Below are 24,203 nucleotides of genomic sequence, written 5' to 3' on the forward strand. Positions count from 1 at the left end.
AAGAACCTTTAAGTACTGATCCAGAATTAGTAAGAATGACCCCACAGATATATCTGCTTCAGATTTGAGGGACATGTCCTGGCCAACCTCAAGAACAGATTCACTGTTGTATGGACAACCAGCCTGGAAGAACAGTGTAGATGTAGTCAAGATGTTTAGCATTCATTACTGGTACTTTCAAATGTACAAATAGTATAGTTTAAATCTCAATGGGGTAACTGAAGAATGAAGAAAGAGAAAAGATAATGGAATTAACAAAGCAGTAGCTAAAAGATTGATTAAAACAATAATTTATTAAATAAATTACTTAAAGGGAAGAGACTGAGGTATAACATTTATATAAAATAACAGCGGGAAATGCTTGTTTAATTTGGATATGCACTTTCCTGTATATAGTTCAAATAAAGGTATAATATCAAAGAATCAGACAAGATCTAATTAATCAGGAAATTTAAGTGGAAAAATTACTTATGTAAGAGTTCATCTGTAAGAGTTGAGGAGATAAGCCAGGTAGGTTAAAAAGAGAAGTTATAAACTTCACCAAACTAACAAAAAGTGCAAATTCAAATTGTCACTTACAGTCTCTTGCCCACAGAGGTCAAGGTCAACACTTGCATTTGTTTCATCAGTTCTCAGAGAGAATACTAAATCGAGATTTGCCAGAAGCAGAAAAAAAAAGAGCTAGATGTATGGTGTTATCTGATCTTTTGTCACACTTCTAGATTTTTTTTTTTATTTCTTGCTTTTAGGTACAGGAAAAAAACATTAAAAGACTAAAATGACAGCTGATTAAATAGGATCCAGTTCATTCCATTCTCAGATTATTTTGAAATCTAACCGAAACCATTCCCTGTTAGGACCTAGAAGGAAAAATTTATCACTTCAACCAATGTCAAGAATCAGACTACAATTCACGAGCATAATGGTCTATTGAACATGTTCAGTGACTGTAGCCCAGTCTCCAGGCAGGTTTTAGAGCGTAATTAGGCTTCTAACTATTGCCATTATGCAGCAAGATGAAGTTCAATGATTTTATGGGCACCATAAATACTAGGCTTTTATGTGACTTTCCACAAAAATATCATCAGTCTCCAAACGTAAATGTCACCTGTGGGTTACTAATTAAAGAGGTGAAATAATACAGCTCCACTTCAAGACTGTCTCTGATGTCAACACTTCCAAAACATATGCGAACTAAAAATAGCTCATTCTGTTCCACTAACATTGCCAAGACAGAATATTGTCATTTCAATACATCCTAGACACTAATATTCAGGTTTTCAGTGCTACAGTTTATTACTTCCAAAAGCAAGAAAAACAGGGAAGTATTTTACACAGAAAGACTTCTACTTCCACTTGTCAATATGTAATTAAAGTAAATGCTCTTTGCTTTTCTATGGTATAAAAATGCTGATAAGCTTCTCTGGCCAAACCCAGGCTTTGCATCCTCAGGAATAAACTGAACCTTTCAAACAGCTCCAGTGGAAGCAGATTCCTCACAGGAAAAGGTATTTCCAGTTCTGTACTTTATGCCCAGTAGATGAACCATACTCCAGCCCTGAAAAGGCATAATCTTGCTTTTTTCTCAGACCAATCTGACAACTTATTTGTGTTCCTTTCTGTGAAAGGTCTTCCTAGAGCTATAAAAATGCAGGAAGCTGGTGGCCTGCCCCTTCATCTCTATGTAGCCATTCAATGACTGTGAAATGTCTAGGACAAAGTGACACCATCTGAAAGTTTTATATCTATGACCACTGTTGCATTGCCAAGTGCCACCGACATTATATGTAAAACTAGTAGCAGTAGCCCTTAGAAGGTCTCTGGGAACAGCATGTCTTGCTGGTTTGGAGTCCAAAAGTGTAGATGAAGCAGCTTTTTTGTCCTGAGATATTTTCCTAAAATATTTGTGCACTACTTTTAATCATATGTGTTTAATACTGGTCTGTGACTAATTTTGCCTTCTCTTCAGCTATTGGTTGTCTAGCTAACCAAGATGAATATGGATGTCTGAGGTTTAAACTTTGCTCTCTTTTTTTGACATGAATCGGCTTACTCTGCAACAGGAATTCTATACTGCAAAAAAAGATTCAGGTTAAAGACTGACATTCCCTTCAGGTATTATCAGACCTTAATAACACAGTTTTAAGCAACTATAAAAATAGAATACCTATTAATGCATAAAAGCTTATTAAACAAAATCATATATATATTTAGTACTCAAATTGTACTTACATCACTGTTTTCAACTTCTTTATCGTTAATAACAAATCTGAAGGTAGAATTTGGTGACAAGCTTTCAGCCTGAATCCAGAAACGAACTTCGCCTTTGTCGAGAACCTCATAAGCTAATTCTGATTTCAAAGGTATTGCTGCAGAAAGAAAAGCAATCAAAAGTCAATAATGAATGAATCCTTGTGAGAAAAAAGACTATTGTAGTAAAATATTAGTATCTCCCTATTATTTACTGAATGCTAGATATAGAATAAATTTTATGCAGAAGAAAGACATGTAATGCAGTCTTTGGCTGATTTTTAAATTAATTTCTCAAAGGGAGGAAAGAATTTACAGCTTATAGTTTGCACATTGTTTAACAAATTGGCTATATAACAACCTTTAGTATTTTGTCAAAGTTAAACTTCAAAAGACTTTTAGGCAATGATGGCTTTATTCAATGCAAATTAATTTTCTTCCAAATGAATGGAAAGAAAAGGAAGCAAGTTGTTCCACGAAAAATGAATCTGCTGTTGTCTCAGGAAGAACCTTTTTGGAACTCCAGCCATTAGTATATAATTATATTTCTTCTAGAAGTATCAAATAGAGTCAGATCTGCAACTTACTTGGATTCTTTATTTCATTGCTTAATGCCATCAAACGTTCAAACTCTGAAATTAAGAAAAATACTCATGTTTTAATTTGTTCTGAAAAATACAGTCAAAAAACGAGTGTCAAAGGTACATATCAGCATCAGCAGACAATCTCCTTAAGTCTTACATGGGAAATACCCAACTCTCTTCAGAAAATGATGATTAAAAAATAAGATTTAAGAAAATTAAAATTCTGATTTAGCAAGTGTTCTTATTTCACACATTTTCATGCATACTCTCTTAAGCAAAAGAATCTAAACAAGGGACAAAACCTATTTTAAACTCTTTATGGGATTTAAATGAATGGTGGGAGACAGTAGCTTAGAGGCAGTGTATGAGGTTCCTTTATTTGCTGACCTCCGTTCTGACACTGAAACAAGACTGAGTGCAAGTTAGTCTGAAAAAGGTACAGAAAGTTCTATCTAATGCACAAAATCCTCATGAAGGCTGTGGAGAGTCTAGAAATCACTTTGTTAGATTTTCATACTAACCCTATTTATCATATTCATTACTAAAAATGATTTGGAAGATGAACATTACTGCCAATTCCAAACTTACAGATAATGTAAAGACCAGAGGAAATCACCAAGGATTTATGATATAGTCAAAGATTTAGCAAAATTGCAGAAGATTTTATAGCATTTGAGGAAGCAAGTGGTCAGTGAAATAATGATTTTCAGTGCTAAGATACAAAATCTGACACTTGTGCATGGATCTAGAGCCAATAAAACTGCAGTTTTGAGTGATAGATATGACCAGGGAAGACATGGGCTAAGTGTGGGATCGGAAATGCTTTCATTGCTCTTCTACAAAAAAACCTTCGAAGGTAGGACTGACAGTGACAGGATCTACAGGCAAGTTTCAGAGTGATGCTTCAAAACTAAGCCAAAGGGAAGTTTTCATGATCAAATGTATATCTGTCTTTTCCTACTGTATTCATTGGAAATTTAAAAATATTACAAGTTTGGCTTCCCTAGAAGCAGCAGATATTGGCAGTGACTAAGAGTCCACATAAAATGGTCCATGCCCTGGAGGACTGTATTCTTTGTGGTTTCACATGGATTTCCTTCCAACACGTACTTTAAATGTGAGTTTTGACGTGGTTTGTACTTGGATAAAAGTCCCGCCTGCTGTCAAACTCACAGTCTAATCTTCTCTCCTTAAATGGCTTAGAAACAAGGTAAGTAGAGGGATTTTCATGCTTAAGGAACTGGATGTAGCAATTACAGCCTCTGGACTGGGAAAGCACCAAAGTAATTTTTGTTCTATTTAAAAACAGCAAAGTTCCCCCCTTTGCCTTTCACCTCAGCACCTCTCAATAGTAAACCGAAGTCAGACTGAAGCAAATTCATTGCAACTCCAATGAAACAAAATAGCTACAAGGAAATATAACAAACTAATCTAAATATAAACAAAAGGATAATTTAGCCCAATGTGTTCAGATCTTGTTAAAGCAACATCCTTTTTCTCACACTCTTCTCACTAATTCTCTGCACCTCAGTTATATGAAACTATATCTATAGAGCCTCAAGGTCTGTTTCTATATCAGGCTCCTTTGTAAGCAGAGAGCTCATGGTAAATTTGCAGCTAAGAGAGAAGCAATTATTAAACGATATAAAAAGCTATAAAGTCAAAGCACAGCAAAAGTGATGTGACATACTAGAGAGATTCACAAAACAGTGAAAAAACCAAAACTTTCAGACATTAAACTGTAGGTGTAATAGATATTTTCAAACAGTATTATAGTCACAGTATAAAGAAAACAATTCTAATTGGGCATATTCTTTATCTTTTTTGTAAAGAAAAAGTTAATTTAAGTGGTCCTAACTTTCATTGTTTTGATAATCAGCAAAATAGTATAATGTGGTCTTTTTTGTTTCTCCTTAATGCATAGGAAAGAATATGGGAGTTGTGGGGTTCTTTTTTTCTTAGACAATTTTTAGTATAGTTGACGTGATAAAGTTAAGAAAGACCTGAGATGGCAAGCATCTTACCTTCATCATCCATAACGAAGCTGGATGAAACCCCATCTGTGTCACTAACTGAGATAGAATAAGTTCCCAAGTCTGATTTATCAGGATTTTTGAAGTACAGCTTAGAACTAGAGTCATCAATAAAGAAGGATATAATTAGTGGGGTTTCTCATGTTATTGAGATTTTTAACAGGACAAACTTTTAATAATTTGATAGACTGGCATGACTTACTGAGTTCCTTCTGTTTCAATCTTAAACTTATCAGAATCATCAATCTCCTCATACGATTTACCCCATGCAAAATGAGATGCATCTGTAGCTTCTTTGCACTCAAAGGCCAGGTAAATATTACCTTCATCATCCACACCTGAAAAGATTTCTTTTGTTCCTGCAAAATACAAATCAACTCACTTGTCAAGGCTGCATTTTTCATTTGAGCTGCAATTCAGAAATTACTAAAGGCAATACAAATTTTGCCCATCTTCACTAACAGGTACTGATCTTGAAGATCTTGAAGCATGTTAATGTCATATGCTGACTCAGCATCGCATACTAGCAAGATTCTTACTCTACACTAAAAAACGGAATACTAAAAATAATAAATGCTTATTGAGAAACAAATCTATAAAATGAAACTGAATATGAGAAGATATAACAATTTAAGTAAATTAGTTTTATTATCACTCTTGAAGCTTTAATAAATATGTTGTCATACTTCTTTTCACTTACAGCAAGTAGCACCTTTGTTTATGAGAATAAAAACTAAAATAATTCATTATTAAATATTTCCTGCAGTAAGTAAAGCAAAAGGTCTTGACAGTACCTCTGTATCCACATGATTTTTTCTTTAAGTTTTAAGGCTAAGAGCTTCTTAACTCTTGAAATATTTATCTGTGCTACAATATCAAATCAGAGTGATTAAATGAACTTCTAAGTATTTCAGTATTTGAGAAGCAGAGGAGATAAAACAGTTCATTACCTGGCCGAGCCTCAACAAGCACTGGTTCAGATATCTCAGATGACTTGCCTACCCCAGCATCATTCACTGCACGAACTTTGAAAACATAGGTATGACCCTCATGCAAATCAGTGACCTTGAGCAAGATAAAGAGCAAAGCCAATTTAAAAAACAATCTAAACTCTTTTGTTTAGTAATATGAAGATTAGCAGAAGTTCAAGTTCAAATTAGCAGAAGTTCAAGTTCAAATACACATCTTTGTTGTACTCAATTGGATGTTTTCAGAATTCGCTTTTAAATTAACACGAACTAATGAAAATATTACCTTAAAATAGCGCTTTGAAGTAGGTTTTTCATTAGCAGTGATCCAGTCTTCTGCATCTACTTCCTTATAGTCCACTAAGTAACCAGTAATAGGGCTTTTACCTTCATACACAGGTGCTTTCCACAGAAGAACCAGAGATGTATTTCTAACTTCACAAATCGTGAGACCGTAGGCAGGACCTAAAATATTTCAAATATTGGAAGTCCACTTCAATATAATGAAGTTTCACAAAACGGCCCTGTAAAGGCTGAAATCCGTAACTTTCATTTTGTTTTGACCGTGTTTGCTTTCAAAAAACTCATCCTTTACAATAAACCTGGTATATGTGATATTTAGCTCATTTTCCCCTCATGGCTGTATACAGCAATATCTGCTTTATGCAGTGAGTGACATTAGTATTCTGAAGCATACATTCTCAACTAGATCTCAGTAACTCCATTTTAAAGGAAAGCCATTCATGTGGAAAATCCATGCAGTTTGAAATTTTCCAACAAGTAACAGAGGTTTATTTTCTATTATTTAATTCACCAGCCCCACATCAAAGTTGTTTCACAGAGCCTGACCCAGGTTCATAATTTAGCATCAGAATTTTTATTTTTTGTTGCTATGAATCATGGTCTTTCAGACTAATCCAAAACCCACTGGCACCAGTGGATTTTGGATCAGGCTTTTTGTTCCCTGACAGAAGAATATTTCACTGTGAAGTGGCTAACAAACTTCTCAAGAGGATAGCTGTCAGGAGAACTATTTACACCAAAAACATCCTGATGTTCTGTGAATATGTGAGACTTCATATCTTCACAGCTATTAGGTTATGTTCTCCCTACTATACTTTCCTTCTCCTTCACTTAACTGTTCTGGTGCCATTCAGTTTACCTTCTAGCATTTATTTTTTACTACACTCTTGATATTTATTTGTACCTAAACTATACAGGCATAATCATATCAGTGTCCTATCACGGTCAAAACACACATGACAGAATACTGATACTCAGCCAAATAATGTAGTTGAAAGTGTGCTTCTTGTGCTTTAAATTTTAAGTAAGAAAATCTGAAAGTACCTGAGACCTAGTGATTTTCTCAGTGTTGTCAGTTGGCCTAATTCAAGATATTACTTTTCCCTACAACACATCTCACCATTTAAAATAAAGAAGAGTAGAAAAACCTTACAAATAAAACTGACTGCCATTCCAGCCTACCTGGTGTCAACCAGTACTGAATGAACATGAAATTTGTGAAGGATGATATTCACAAAATACACAGCAAAAACCAGTAGAAATATGTTGCTCCTTAACATATGGAGAAATATGTTTCTCCAAGCACATTTCAGAAAAGAAACATATAAGTACTTGTTGCAGATCTTATGAGGATAAATACCAGATTTGTGATGGAAAGATTGCGATTTTTAAGGAGCCTAAAGCCTACTCAGGGATCTTTAAAAATCCCAACGTAAATGTCTATATATCCAAGATTATTAAAATTCCACTGGCAGATGCACTTGCTAGAAATCTAGACAGTGAAAGAAAATGTGGAATGAGGTATGTTCTATTCTGAGGATTCTGAGACCACAGACATTTCATTTTTTTAAAGTCATGTAAAATAATTCATTAGCTATCATTGCAAACTCACAGAGGCTTACAGAGATACCTAAGACTGGAGCTCTGCAGAAGGATGAAATAATTATGGGCTTTGGGCAAGGAATCCATCACTCATGTTGGAAATCTTGCAAAGGGTTTTGGTCTTTCTAAGGAAACCTCCCTTCCATATCAGAAGGTGGAAGAATATTTCGTTGACACTGGGAGTATATTGCAGCCACATTACATTAGTCTTCAGTATCCTTAGTAAGACAGGGAAGAGGGTCAGCCTCTTTCTCTCAGTTTTAAATCTCAATTATTTCTTTTTCATTATTGTTATGCCATTGATTAAAAATTTATTCTAAAAAAAGACTTCTGAAATCTTTTAACAGGTTTGCCTATTGGAGGGGATGAGGGGATTGTTTATTTGTGGTGTTTCTTTTTTTTAAGCAAGAAGAATGCAATACTCTGTTCAACTAGTTTCATAATGAGAACAATGTAATCAGCCAGGGAGTAGAAAGGTCAGGTTGTTCATTATGAAAATGAAAATTTCACTCTCTTCATTTTCTGAAAGTGCCTTTTATTGTATTTCTTTATATATCATTTAAAATGAAGGATAATCTTCACTTGTTTACACACTAGGCAATTGCACTGATGTTTTGAAAACACTGTAGAGAGTATAAATCACAGATCCTTTCTTTAAGAAAAATAATTGTTCTACCGATGATGCATTTATACTAAATATTACAAAATGACAAGAAAATGTAATTAACATAAAAGAAGTTAAGGTCAGGAGATTAAACATTTTGCTATTGACAGCTTTGCCATGTCATTAAATTCAGAAGTTAAGATTTATGAACTCAGAGAAATTCAGGTTAGAAAACATTGAGAATAACTCTCTGACAAATAGTTTTGCAGGAAAGAATCTGGGCATTAAAAAGAAGTGAGCTTGGAACTTAGCATAACAGCGTAATTAAAAAAAAAAAAAAAGACAGACAAACAGAAGGGGATTTGTAACCAGGCAAATAATTGTAGAAGATGAAGAGTTACTATTTCTCTGCTCAGCACTGAAAAAACTTTATTTGAAATAATGTCCCCAATTTGTGCATTGTCATTCAAGAAAGACATCAACCAACTAGGAAAAGTTCAAATAGCAAAAATAATTTTTATTTAGAGATAGGGAGTACATGATCTATGGGGAAAGATTGTGTGAACTGGGTTTTGTCAACTTAAGGGGAAAGCTAGGGGTCTGATAAAATCTTTAAACACATAGAAAAGCTGTTGCAAAGAGGCAAAGAATAATCTCTTCTTCATGTCTTTGGTGGATGGGGCAAGAAGCAAACAGGCTCAAATTGCAGGAAGAAAGATTCAGGAATATTAGAAAAACTGTAGGCATAGTAAGATTAGGAGTAGATACTATCCAAAGAAACTAGACTTTCTTATGGGTAGAAGTCTTTAAGGATGGATTAGACAAGCCTCTGTGAACGAAACAGGTACAGAGCTCATCCGGCATGTGGGCAAGCAGTTGAGTTAGATGACATTTGAGAGTCTTTCCTAGTAAATGATTCCATGATCTTACTGAATTCTTTCTTGTTCTGGGCAGTAATTACTTTTTATGTATAACATAGAAAACTGAAATTTTCTTGCTCTCTTATGCTAATTATACCTTTTTGAAAACACTAAAGATTCCGATAGTTTTACAAAACCAGATTTAGGGGATAGTTTTTTTTTCTTTACTGAGAAAAATAACTGCATGAACACTTAGGCACAAAACAGATGTGTGTAGGTGTCAGACAACTCCTGACGACATAAACAAGTATTAGAATGGATCCTTAATTGCATACCAAAACTCAATGTCATAAACAGAATTCGATTTAACAACACAGCGGTATTTTACAGCATTTTGGGGAAAAGAAGGTAGAAATATATTAAAGTCATATGTGCCTGTGTTTTTATTATGGGCTGTACTGTGACACACTTTGTTTAGGCAAATCAGTACCAGACATCAGAAATAGCCTCAGCAAAAGTGTTGCTCAGTATGAGTGAGGGTGTTATAAAATAAACAGATGGGTGTTCAAAAACCCTTGCATAGATTATTTACAGAACTCAAGAGTTACTGAGAGGAACCAATTCCCTAGACGCCTAATACTTAGGCACAAACGCATACGCTCACATGAGGTAGACTAAAGTTTAATTTTCTTTTGTAGGGTGTCCTGAATTCACAACACTTTTTATTTGAAGTTTTTACAGAGTTAGCATTGCAATGAATGGTCTTCAGTTACGTCTGTGCTGCTAAAGGACAGACAACCTAAACACAGGTTTGAGCACTGGCACGCAGTCATTCCTACTGTGTGTTTGTTAGCACATTTGTTCTAACACCTGGCTAATAATAATCTCTCAGGTAACGCCTAGGTACAGTCTAGGGGAAACACATGAATAAGGGCACACTAGTTGAGACTGGGAGACTTTAGCTGCAAAATGTGAGCTATATTGTGCTACTTGCCTCTGTCAAGAAATAGGCCCCTGCTGTGTCTTATTTACGACCAAAACCAACAGTTTTGGAGTCTGAAACTCCAGGAATATTCTTAATAGACTGCAACAACAATGCAGAGATGCCTATATATTGTACAGGTGGTGAGTGTGAAGCAGAGCTTGTAGGGCTGGGGGTGAAGAGCTGATAGAGACAAAAACATAGACTAAATGCTGAAGACTTTCTGCTCTGAGCTGATGTGGGCAGTGAAAGGAGAAGACACTCAGCAAGCTAAGTAAAGGTCATCCACTTCCCAGGACATCCAATGCCATCAGTGGGGATGTGGAGGTAGCTTTTAACAGGAGATCTTGGAAGCAATGGCAATCTCAATCAGTATGTGGCATAAATTAACCAAAAGACATCCAGCAGAGTTTGGCTGGAACATTGCACTGACTGTTTTAAGGAGTTTATACTGAATTGAAATTCATGAAGAACTAATAGACTTACCAGGTTCTGGCATAGTCCAGGCTTTACACTTAAAATGCTCACTGGGATCTGAAGGTTGACCTATTCCAACCAGATTTGCGGCAGCAACTTTGAATTCATAGAAGGCATCTTCTGTCAAATCCTCTACCTTTTGGAGAAAAAAAATAAATATATCAAAAGCCATAATTTATATTCTTTTAAGAAATACTTAAAAATAAGCATTCTGATGCTGGTTAACTAATTATCAGACCTTACTGCTGTGCTAGAATACTAGAAGGATCTAATTTGAATATTTTACTCTTAAACTAAGCATACTGCAGAGATCTACATTGTACTTCCATGTTCCAGTCACATCATCCTAGGAATAACAGCACCCTATATATTTGCATGAGATGCTGTAAAAGGCTAGAGCAGAGGTCCAGTGAGCCCACCCAATGAATAACCACTAGCAGATACTTATGAGTGAGTGTTCTAACACGAAATACCTTTTTGCATTGCTTATGAACAGCTATTCATAAGCCATTCACTTAAGCAAGAGTTTGAATGGGTTTTGGTCTGAAGAAGTCATAGTGCACAGACCACGGAAGAAAGGAAAATAATAGGAAACTAAAGGAAAAGCCAATCCAATTAGTTTCACAACATGCGGAAATAACTCTGGGAAAGATGTGGTAGTTTCTTCTGCCTTGAACATGTCTTTCTCTTAATATTAACTACCATTACAAAGTGAGGAAGTAAGCACAGGAAATGGGATGACCAGAATCTATGCTATACCTCTTCAAACGTCCTTGGTAAATGAACTCTGACTTATGAGTCCACCACTACATCACCATCTCAGACTTTGAGGTCAAGGTAGACCAGCTATAAAGGCATGAGCTTCTTGACACACTGAGCACCTCATGGTAGCAGCCCTCTTCTATGCTTCCTTTTCCAAACCACCTAAATTCAATAAGCAAGTCTTCTACACCTCAGTCCTCTGCATAATTTTCCCAAAGTTATATTTAAACATATGTCTCAGAGAAAGAGGCAGCTGAGGGTAGGATTTAAGTGGAGACACTGAACAGTTTGAGATTTTCATGAATAAATAAACTGCAACTATATTCTCTGTGAAAATGTGAGATAAAAAAAAGATTTTTGTGTGACTTTTTTAATGGTAACAAACATATGATGGGTTAGCACCAGATACAAGACCAAAGCAAGCAAGGTAAACTAGGAAAAGTCAGGCACTAACACAATTTAGACAATTTCCTGAAGATAGAGAGCTATATAGTGTGATTCACAAGAGAGAATAACAGCTCAGCCTGTAAAAATGGTTTTGAAATCCCATGTTATTAAGGGAAAGAATATTTGTGGGGTTCCAATAGAATTATTTAATCAGAGAGGATTAAACCTTTACTCATTTCCCAGTGCTGTACTGCATATTTCAGGGCCTTCTCTGCTTGCAGTATGTCATAAAATACTCTGTGCCACTAAAAGCTGTCTTGCTTTTATTTCCCACCAGTATTTCAGATTCCAGTCATTCAAACTAATGTATAAAGATGCACCTTCAGGCAGAAATACAGTTACTGGCAGGACTGAGACTTAAATATCCAATTAATTAAACTCTGAATGGTTTCCCTAATTTGCATTACTCATTTGTTTACAAATGCATGAAAAAATGAAAATATCTGGAAAGCATTGCTTAGTATTGCTCTTTCATGCCTATCTTACCCGCCCTTTTTTATTTTTCAACATCCATGCTCCATCTGCTATGTCAGAGATGCCAGTTATAAACTCACTCACAAGTATACATAAACCTGAGTATTGCTGGCTGCCTTCTGTGCACAAAACATTCTTCCTGACTTCATCTGCAGCATTATTTTCTACTTTAGCATCAAATATCTGCTAAAGACTTACTTCTGCCCTGAGTTTTTTAGGAAAGTTGCTGACCTGAAGAAATAATTTTAAGAAATGTTTGGGAATAAAATCTGTTTTTTTAACTTAATTTAATAAATCATCAGGATGATTAATTGCTATATCCTATCTTCCAAACCTTTCCTCATGGAAGTTCACACCAAAATTTTCTTCTTTTAAGAAACATTGAATACAACGTAAGCACAACCAGAAGTAATTTATTTCAAAACTAAATACATCGCTCTGGTGCTCTGGAAAGGAGGTGATGAGGCATAATGCTAGGTTTATTAGTATACTTCCCTTTCCAGCTGAAGGCAGATTTTGAGAGTAAGAACAGGGATAGTTACATTTGTTCTCAGCCCATCTCCATTTCATTTACAAGTCTCCAGTTCTACAGACAGCAGAGTTATCTGTCCTGCTAAATGCTCCCATCCTTTTTCTGCATGTTATTACAGTGGTGATACATACAGTGCTCATTAATGAATATAATTTATGATGCGTTTTATAGCTCATCTTGTTCTTTGGCAAAAATGTGCTTCACAACTTTTTATTCAAAAGTTTCCTCATCTGAATGGCCTCATTGGTTTTAGAATTTCATAGCAGAGAATGGCACTGATTCTCTACCCCAATTTTTAGGCTTGTTGCACTCCAAAATACACAATGTAAAGGCTTGATTTTGTTGTACTAAGTATTTAAAGAGTTTCTCTGCAAGAAAGCAGAACTCTGCCAAAAGCAGAGAAACATTAAAAATCAGCTACAGAAAGATAAATATTAAAAAGTACCAACCGTATAAATCGTCTGGGTAATAAGGGAAGAATTGACTTCATGCCAGTTTTGATGGTTAGCTTCCCGTTTATCCAGATAATAACCAAGGATTGGTGAACCTCCACTGAACCTTGGTGCTTTCCAGCCAAGGGTCATTGAATGACCATCACAGTTCAGAAGTGTGATACCATGAGGATATGATGGACAAGCTGTGAGGAAATAAGCATCCTGAGAGTTAGGACAGCCTAAAACACTGCAGTGTATGAGTTTTTTAGCTTTTTTTATATTGCTTTTGTTTTCTGCAGCTTACTGCTACCAGTTGCATATCAGTAACAAAGTACTTGTAAAGCTGCTAATCAACATTAATCTTATCTCCAAACATAAACATGGAAGCTTTTGAAACATCTGTCTAATGTGCTGACCTCTCAGAAGGCAGCAAGAAGGAAGAGATGACCAGTGATATTGAAATGGTAACGCCAGGAGAAGTGTCTCCAGACCAAATATTATGCTAGAAAATTGAAATGGATCAGAAGATTTTTTCCTGCTAAGAACCAAATCAGCTGCTCAAGTACCTTTGGAATACAGTAAGAATCACCCAATAAGACAAAATAAAAATTAAAAAAAAAGGCGGCTATGAACTTGAATGAAATGAAGTCATATGACTTCCTGATCTATGGCCTTCACGGGTTTGCCCTCCTATCCCTGTATTCTATGCCTACTTCAGACTGAGAGTGCTTTCTGCACTATAAACAATAGAAAATATTTGGACTTTCACTAGCTTAACCTATGTTGAGGCAGAAAAGACATTTCCTTCATGAGTTTACCTGCATCTGTACCTCTCATCTGTAGCAGAAACAGAAATGTCACCCAGGCATCTTCCTAGAGATGAAGAAAACTGTTTTCCTGAGCTTTTTACACCCCTACTACGAGAAACACCCTTTCTAGCAAGCACCCTTTTGTATTTGCCATCCATGCATGAAAGTTTGAATATATCCCTTTCTTGACACTGTTGTGCTGCAGTCAGTATAGGCTAAGATCCTTCCCCTAAAGCTCACCTGATATTTTCAGTTTAATTACCAGTATAACTTGAGAGAATGTGACTTACCTTATTCAGAAGGGAATATGTTAGCAGAAGTCCTTAATACATTCCCTGATCTCATAGGTGTACTAGTGATCAGCATGAAAAGAGATAGTGATCAGCAGAACTGGCCTTTTGTTCTGTGGTGTTACACTCAGAGACCATAAAACATGTCCTTTGCAATTATTACCATTTCTTAGTAAATAAGAATGACCATAGCAAATTCCTATAAATGCCCTTAAAATTATACTGCAGAAAGATTCTGTCCATTGTAAGGTAAGTCACCTATAAATAGTCCTGCCAAATTTCTGTTAAGGTTACTGAAATGGAGAAAAGCCATCCCCATCCCATAAGTGGTGTACCATCCATGTGTTCTGTGTTTGGTGACATCAGCCATGCAACCCTCATCTTCAAAACACACAGTGACAAAATATAAGGTGCAAGTGCATTTACAACACAGGGGTGATAGATGTGAAAGGGTTTGTACATCACCTACCCATGTGAGACACACTTTGTCCTAAAAAAAACCAAATAGGGTAAGTTTATCGGTAACATCTCATCCAAATGTATCTCCTACTAGCCATTCTGAATCATAAACCTTTTAGAGGATTATTTCTGACAAGTATGGCTGTTGATCTTCTCCAAGAGGTGGAGGCTATTCAGGTCAGGGAAAGGTGTTCTATTCTAAATTCTTCAGTATGAAGCTGAAACTGTGCAGAAATGAAAATTGGACCATAGTACCTCAGATCTGTGGACATTTTGTTCTAAATAATTACCCAGCCCTCCACTAAGCATGTGTCATTCCTACTGAAGGTTGCACAATGGATTGTTCTTACACTGAGATTTTGCTTGCAGCATAACAGAGGAGGTAGATTGTGCTCCAGACTGGAGTAGCCAAAGGGAATTTTCTGTTTGGTCCAGCCACACAGAAATAAAGTTTCCTGAAACTCTTCTAAAGTGAGCAGATTCCACACTACACTGATTTGTACCACTGCAAATCATCTATAAGCTGCCTGTCAAACTTAATAAAGATTTACACCTTCTTTGTTACAACTGAGGAGCAGAAGGCAGCCTGGCCATTACAGTGAATCTGACCCAATATTTCTATCAGATATTATGAACAACTTTATTTTTTTTTTAACAATGTATTTTCTCTGTAGAACAGTCACATGCCAGAGCATAAACTTCCCTAAGGGAATGTGCTTGATAGCTGCAAAAGGTACCATTATAGCAAATGAGACCGAAGGAATTGATTGCTGAACGTACATAACTCATTCAAGAAACAAGACACTGTGTTCCACAGAATCATACTTACTAAGGGCTGCCTGTACTGTTATAGCCTCTGACTCCTGTGAGTTTTCACTGAATCCTACAGCATTCACAGCTTTCACACGGAAGATGTACTGCTCTCCAGTTTCCAAACCATGAACAACAAACCTGGGTTAAATAAAAATAGCATCACCTATTAGTATATATTTTACAGGAACCATTCTGTGCTGTAACATGAAACCTTGGCAACAATAAGAAAGCTTAATTTCATGAGTGCTTCACAAAGGAAAATTTTTCCAAGAGGGAAACTGTAATACAATGATATGATGTAGTACAATATAATTGGATGGGACACTGGAACAAGAGTCACAGTACTCATTGCATTGCTAGTGCTGATCTACCAGGTAAAGTCAGATAAACTGTAATATGTTGCCTCTGAACTTTGGCTTGCTAAATTCTAATTTGTTCTGGGAAGGGACTATGTTTTTCGTTTTTTTTTTCATAGTCACTACCAAAAATAGCTTTCAGTTTTGATCTAATTATTGTAGCAGATATATAGTCACAACTATCCTGTTGTAGGATATGTTCACATATGAAAAAATGAAATGTTTTTCTTACTTTTGTGCTGTTCCAATCCCTTTGACCAAGAATTAGCTTTTACAAATTCCTTACTAATTGATCAAAGGATTCAGCAGAATACAAAGTCACCCAAAATTAATTAATAACTGACCAAATACACTACACAACATAATTTGTTTGTTATATGCCCATAAGAAAATATAAATTACATATCTAAACTTTGCATTTGGTGAGTGGTTCCAATAAAAGTAAGCATGGAAATTACTTGAAGAATCACATAATGAAGTGTGATATTTTCAGGAGGGAGTAAGAAAGCATCAGAAATAGACAGAGCTAGCATCCTGACAAGGGACCAAGAAACAGGAGCTACTGTCCTTTACCCATAGATGTAGCAGGTCAAGGGGCCCTGATGTTCCTGGGATGGGACACTTGGACTTCCTGCACAGCAGTGTCAGCAGTGGAAGCACTTTCCCTGCTATGTTTATAACAGATAAGTCCTGCCCTTTTGCTCTGATGTCCATGGACTATGGGCTCCAGGAGGAAACACCCTGGAAATTTTTTGAGTTTCCTCTCCTTCTCACACTCTTACTCATGTGCATTAGGTCTGTTTACCCCATGACATAATTCAGACTTTAATAAAGGTGTATAGTTTATGCTTACTCATGTCAAAGACATATAGAATCGTGTCTCTAGAAGCTAACTTTTGTAACTCAAAATCATGGAACAGAGAAAAGATGCTCCTCTTTAGAGAAAAAAAAAAAAAAAAAAAAAAGGAGTGGGGGAGAAAGTCTGCCCTGCAGTCTGAAAAGCTTAGCTCTGAGAGTCTGCGGACTGTTCTTCGTTACATTCATTCAACATTCACCTTCCATGATAACACCATTGCTTAGCATGTAAATTGTCTTAAATCTATGCTTACAGTTTTTGAACCTCCCAAAAATACAGAAGTATTGTCAATACCTGTTATATTTAATAGGTTTATGGTTACTAGGTTCCCAGCGATTTGATCCCACCACAGAATAGTCAATGTAGTAGCCATACAAGTCCTCTTCATGTTTTGGTTTATCCCATTGAACTACAACTGATGTTTTTGTGTTCCTTGTGGCCACTACTTGACCAGGTGTAGACGGGGCAACTAAGAAAAAGAGAAAAAACATGTACTATTACAAATTACATAAAAATAAAAGTACATTCAGGTAGATGCAATACTGTATGTTTTTATCATATTTAATCACTACAGCTATGACTTCTTATATTATCATGTTAATATTGCTATATGATATTTATTTTAGTATATTTGTTTCACTTGCCTGGATACCTCTATATATGTGTGTGTATAAATATATTTATTTTTTATTTGATTACTAAGAGTAAACTTACTCTAAACTATGAGGCCCCCTACCTGTCTGATTTTACATAGGTTTTCTGAATGAGTTATAGGAGAACATATTTTCAAATATCAATGTGGAAAAAGGCATACAGATATGAAAATGCTCCCTCACAAATAAGAGGGTTATGTATAAACCCTGTAGCACTACTGCATCAGTAAGAAATGTACATAAACTGTAAAGGTATAATATCGTGAGAGTTAAGAAATGTTACCTTCCAGTCAACTAATGACAATCCCAATTCAAAAAAGGGCAGCTTTTCAGGACAACTTTAAGCATATGTTTTGATGCTAAGTATTAAACTAAACTTAGCTGGATTTCACAGAAGCATAGAAATGGTGATTGGAAAGGATGTCTGGGGATCATCTAGTCCAACCTGTCACTGAGAGTGGGATTATTACTGACACTAAACTGGATTGTCAGTCACGGGTTTGTCCAAGTCTTGAAAACTTCTGATAATGGAGATTTCACAACTACAATTTGTGGCTATTGCCTCTTTTTTTTGTCATCTGGCATTGCTGAGAACAGTTCAGCACTATCAGCTTTCTAAACCAGCAGACTAAACAAGCCCAGCTATCTCCACCTCTCTTCATTGGTCACATCTTCTAGGCTTCTGGCCATCTTGGTTGCCATTCAGTGGACTTCTCCAGTTTCTCTACATCCGTCCCTCTAAACTAAGGGAGCTAGAACTGGAACAAGTATTCTGGGATCAACCTTGGCAGCACCAAGCAGAAGTGGATAAAGCTTCCTTCAATCTGTTGGCTACAGTTCTCCCAATGTAGCATAGTACACAGTTCACTTTACATGAAATGAAAGTTCACTGTTGATTTATATTGATCTAAACAAACTGAATGTACATAAATAGAACCAGAAACATCAAGACCTAAATAGAAAAAAATAATTTTAGATAGTAAGGGCCACAACACAATCCGCACACTATAAAATATCTATCCGAGCATTTATAATGTAAAGAACTGAGGCAGTGTCTCAGCCTTTCGTGGTAGTTTAAGAGAGTCATCCAGCACTTGCCTATTGAAGGCATTTTAATTTCCTCAGACTGACATATTTCAGAGAACTACAAGCAGCATGAAACAAAATAAAGCCAATATTTCTTTCATTTAGTCTTTCTATCTCAAAATAAAAAATAATACTTACACAGTATTGTACTTTATGCAATTAGTCTGTAAGATCAAATGGGTTCACTTTGAGATAGAGGTACCTATATTGAGGAGCTGATGTGTAAGTGCCAACAAGCACATATTCTTAAGCTGCCATTATAGTCAAAGATCTAGAGCTTAATTCAGTTACTCAAATTGATTTAGTGCCATATTAGAGCATCTGAGAATTCCTCATGGAGCCAGCAGATATGACTCAGGAAATACTGAATACCTACAACTCTCTGAAATGACAAACTGAAAGCATTTTAAAAGGTACTATATGTCTGTTTGGCCAATTACACCAAGTCTCTGATCAGTGGCTGGAAAAGTCCTGAAAATGATTCATCTCACCCCAATTCATCTCACCCCAATCTCACCATCATTCACCTCACTCCATAGCTGTGTGCCAATGGGCAATTTATGGCCAACATCTGCCAACTCATCCTCCAGGCTCTAATTGCCAGAGTGAGAGCAGAGACATCTAGAGCACCTGCAGATGCCTACACAGAAACAACTAAATTGGATGTTAATCTCAAACTGAATACTCTTTTACCACTCAATTCAATTGTATAATACTAGGTGTCATTTTGGATGGCCTAGGACACCCCATCTGTCCCCTAGTTTCTGCTCAAGAGAGAAAGCTACCCATAATCACAGAATCAGAGAATGATATGGGGTTGGAAGGGACCTCTGGAGATCATCTAGTCCAACCCCCCTGCCAAAGCAGGTCCACCTAGAGCAGGTTGCACAGGAACTTGTCCAGGCAGGTTTTGAACATCTCCAGAGATAGAGAATTCGCCACCTCTCTGGGCAGTCTGTTCCAGGGCTCTGCCACCCTCAGAGTGAAGTTCCTCCTCGTGTTTAGATGGAACTTCTTATGTACAAGTTTGTGCCCATTTCCTCTTGTCCTGTCACTGGGCACCAGTGAAAAAAGACTGGCCTCATCCTCTTGACACCCACCCTTTAAGTATTTATAGGTGTTGATCAGATCCCCCCTCAACCTTCTCTTCTCTGGACTAAAAAGACCCAAGTCCCTCAGCCTTTCCTCGTAAGAGAGATGTTCCAGGCCCCTAATCATCTTTGTGGTCCTCTGCTGTACCCTCTCCAGCAGTTTCCTGTCTTTCTTGAACTGGGGAGCCTGGAACTGGACACAGTACTCCAGAATTATTTTACAAAATAGAATAGACAACTCTCATTATAATTAGATTAGTGTAATTCCAATAATAGTAATCAAACCAATTTTTATTCAATACTATGTATTCAATTTGTCTTCAATAATATTAATTTGTGTTCAATACTATTAATTCCTATGTAATGTTTGCCAGCCCCATGAATTTGTCTCAGCTACCCTCAGAAATGTCAAATGGTGCTATATGCAGACAACTAAAAGGAGCCACGTGTGTCTGATGTATTTTAGCTCAGGTGGTAAACACTACCTCTGAAAATACTCCCACAGTTTCTCTTTAAAATAGCATCTTCTGCTTTCTGCTTCCAACTCTAGTTATGATTTATTCAGAACATCTTGCATTAACCCCTAAGGGATAGCCTATTTTCTATACTAAGTGAAATAAATACAGTATTTTTCTTCCCTACCTTGGGAAATGTTGAATGGTTTAAGTAATTTACATGTATTAATGAGACATCAAACCAAGAATACATAAAAGCAAAAGATGTTTTTATTTAATCATGTATAGATATAGATGAAGCTAAAGGTGATGGATTGTATTTTTTAAAATTATGGTAAACATTTAGAAGGCTATATATATCAACATATAGTGAACTGTGGTATATACCACAGTTCTGTAAATACTGTAAATATTTCTTATATTTCTAGCACATGTACTGGTAAGATATGAGCTGTTAAGGTGACATCTTTCAATACATGGGGCTGTTATATGTGACCTTTACAAAACTGCAAAAGCAAACTAAATATTTAAGCAACAAGATGAATAACCACTCCCTAAATTTTTCCTTGTTTTTTTTAATGTTGTTCCGAGATAAACACTTCATTTTCATTTGGAAAGTTACAACTGAATATGTAGATGTATCTTCTCCTATCCCTGAAATCTGCTCATCTGCATGCCACAGGAATTCTGCACCAGCCATAATTTGCAGCTTAGAATACTAAGAAAGAAACTAAAGGCTACCTTATCTAGCTGAAACTGTAGGGAACTGGGTAGTATATAATTACCTGAGCCAGACAATATAATTATCCAAGTTAGCGATTAACATGTATTATCTTTTTTTTTAACAAGTCACATTAATAGCATTAATAGAGCGCTCTGAAGAATGAATAACTAAAATTAATTTAACTTTTTAACAATTATTGGTCTCAGCAAGGAGACTTTGATCACTAGGAAAATTTTGGAATGTTTCTAAAATTTAGCATCTCGGTCTTTTTTAAATCCTTCACAGTATTGAACACAAATCAATTTGATTACTATTATTGTAATTATACTACTCTAATTATAATGAGAGTTGTCTATTCTATTTTGTAAAGTATCGATTGTATTTAATATTAATGCCTTACAATTAAAGCCTTACCAATGGTATCTTGTGGTTGAATAGGTTCTGTGATTTCAGATGGATCACTGATGCCATGCTTGTTTGCTGACAAGACTCGGAAAACATATGATTTTCCTTCTGCAAGGTCAAACACTGCATAGCGAGGAGATTTTACTGCAACCTGTGCATTGACTCTTTGCCAGCTTCCACTGCCAACCATGGACTAAAAAAAAAAAAAAAAAAAAAAAAGCAATGAATCGTTTCTGTGTACTGTCAAAAAATGAACATATTGCTGTATTGCATCCTGTCATGAATTTATTTAAGAGCTAAAGGAGAAGGATCATTCTCAAATGCCTTGCTTTAACATATGCAAATTCTCATAGCTCATGCATTCAATTACTCTACAAAAAAGTCTGAATACCTCACTGTCTCCCTGCCTGTCTAGACTTCAATATATGCACACTTGTACATATAGCTAGCCTTCAGTTAGGGCCATGACTGTCAACTGTGATTGTCCCAAAAGAATTACTCTCTTGTCCTACAAAACTCACTTGAACACCCAAAGGTTCAGTATAAAGCGAACAAATCAAACAAATCCTAATCCAAATTCTGGAGAAAGGTAGAGAGGGGAATGTTACTTTACCCATTGCTATATCTTTATGTGTTCTGTTGAGTAAGGTCATGTCCCTAAAAGCATTCATCAAGTGAAATAACTACTTTTATACATTCTCAATGCAGCAGCTGAGCTAATCATCATCACAACTGCCCATGGAAGACAGCCAGGAAACCAGCACTCTAACAGAAGTCTGCTGTTCATTAGGTTCCACAGATAAACTGTTGACCCAAAACAAAAATTAGTCATAGAGTCTTTCAGCAATTTCAGTAAAACCCAAGTGCCCAGTAAACAGCTTAAATAAAATTTCCTTCAAGCACAGAAAGGTGAATGCAAATTAAATGTTTATAAAATTTTGGAACAGTGAGTCTGTGAACAAAACCCGACAGACTGTGAACTTCCTAGAGGACGAACAGTGTTTCATGGGTGCTTGGAAACTACCCTGTATACATTGAGGCCAACTATAGATAAATCACAAAAAGCTAAACAGCTGAAGCCCATACATCAAAATCTTTTTCATAGATACTGAACCCACCTAGTGGTATCAGAAAAAAAAAAAAACAACAAATATAAGATCCATTTTCTTCATAGGAGAAAGATGGGAAATATGAAATAAACAGTATTTTGACATATATTTTCATTTCTGCATGAAAAACATTAATTGTTGCATTTTGTTTTCACAAACGAAAGAATTAACATCATGTTTTATTTTTTACTTTGATTTTATTTATCTGTTTTTAAAGAAATATTACTATGCAGCATGGAGAACTTGCTTCCATTTTGTGTTTCTTGAAGCCTTTAAAAATCATTTTTATTCTTCAGGACTGAGACTTTTTTATTTGAAATAAATTAATTAGAAGTTGTGCAGTTCTAACCTAAGAGATTATGATGGAAAGCAAAAAAACAAACATTCACCTATGAACTGACTGAGCTATTCATATATATGTTATTTATATGCAAAAATATTTTAGATTCAGGTATTAATTAGTATAATGAACATCTTTTTTTCTAATAATAGCCTTTTAGTCCTCATTCTCACTTCCCTTCAGTAAGTTTGGCATTTAATTAAGACTTGTTTGTTCATCATTGTCATTGCTCTACACTGTTTCTGGAGCTATATAAAGCTATTTCTGTAAAACATGCAGATACATATATTTTCCAATTCATACTTAGAAAGAAATTCAACTAACCAAGTGTAGGTGTCCACTCAATAGAAATCTACATCTGAGCTTTTTATCTGCATATTTTGGAAACAATCAGGCATTTTCATGCCAAGAGCTGGTTGAAAATCCTTAAGTCGGTATGCTTGAAATGTATAAGTAAGAGCAGATGCATAAAACAGAGAATAATTACAAACAAGACATGATATTGTATTGCATAGAAAGAAAACTTATTTCCATGGAAAATATCATTACTTTTCTTGAATGTGAAAGGCAGAGTGGGAGAAAACATAGACGTGCTTGCTGAAAATTTTATCTAGTGAGTGGACTTCACTTTACAATGATTGTTTCAACATCCAGCAGGTAATGGATGCTAAAGGATGCAGAGATGGACTGTAAAAGGCTTTTGAAGTGGAAATTTTGATGTGACTGGGAAGGAAAAGACAAGATGGAGGCTGCAAAAAGAGAAGTGATGTGAACAGAATGATTGGCTGGGAAATGAACTTTGGAAGAATGGGCTGAACAGATGTGAAAAGGAAAAAAAAAACAGATGTGAAAAGAAAAAGCTGTCACAATATTCAAGATGCAAATCGAATGTGTGGCAGCTTTACAGATAGTTTTAATGTTTGTGGATCATTAAGAAGGGGCACATGCTAGAGGCATAATTCATAAAAACTAAGTATAGCTTGGTACATAAGAGTTTTAGAGGTCAGGTATGAAGCCCAATTTACCTATTGAAGTAATGGAGAAACTCTGTAGCAAGGAGGAAGGATTTTGACCTCTGGCTGTAATCCAACATAACTAATTTAGATGCCTGGCTCAGGGACAGATGTATCCACATTTTAGCAGCGTAGATGGGAGAAGATCAAACCTCCCCTACTGTGATCACTGAAGTTTCCTGTCAAGTCAAAGGCAAGAGGAAGGCAGCCGTGAAGACTACCAGGGAGCAGTGAACCTGAGACAGACATCTGCCTCTCTGTCGACCTTACAGGGAATAAATTGGAAACGTCAGGGTATAGCAGAGGGTGTTGTAAGACTGCAAAAAGGAAAGTGAGGAGCAAATTATGAGTCACTGTTTATTCCTTGCTCTACCACAGGACTACCAGAAGATTCCCTGTAGTATGGTTAGACTGCAAACTTCCACACTTGTC

General features: G+C 36.0%; 1 protein-coding gene across 1 annotated transcript in view; it reads right to left on the reverse strand.

Annotated features, from left to right (window-relative positions):
* The window catches only part of MYOM2 (myomesin 2), an 80,933-nt gene that overhangs the window by 22,858 nt on the left and 33,872 nt on the right, over positions 1 to 24,203 (reverse strand). Inside the window, exons 16-26 of the mRNA XM_074153471.1 lie at positions 21,319 to 21,502; positions 17,190 to 17,364; positions 15,700 to 15,821; positions 13,328 to 13,515; positions 10,673 to 10,799; positions 6,122 to 6,300; positions 5,818 to 5,932; positions 5,070 to 5,226; positions 4,859 to 4,965; positions 2,838 to 2,882; positions 2,233 to 2,369 (exon numbers count right to left, since the gene is read on the reverse strand). Coding sequence (XP_074009572.1) covers positions 2,233 to 2,369; positions 2,838 to 2,882; positions 4,859 to 4,965; positions 5,070 to 5,226; positions 5,818 to 5,932; positions 6,122 to 6,300; positions 10,673 to 10,799; positions 13,328 to 13,515; positions 15,700 to 15,821; positions 17,190 to 17,364; positions 21,319 to 21,502 — 1,536 coding nt within the window. The remainder of the gene's footprint in view (positions 1 to 2,232; positions 2,370 to 2,837; positions 2,883 to 4,858; positions 4,966 to 5,069; positions 5,227 to 5,817; positions 5,933 to 6,121; positions 6,301 to 10,672; positions 10,800 to 13,327; positions 13,516 to 15,699; positions 15,822 to 17,189; positions 17,365 to 21,318; positions 21,503 to 24,203) is intronic.

The sequence above is a fragment of the Numenius arquata genome, chromosome 9, assembly GCF_964106895.1.
Source record: "Numenius arquata chromosome 9, bNumArq3.hap1.1, whole genome shotgun sequence".
Lineage (NCBI taxonomy): Eukaryota > Metazoa > Chordata > Aves > Charadriiformes > Scolopacidae > Numenius > Numenius arquata.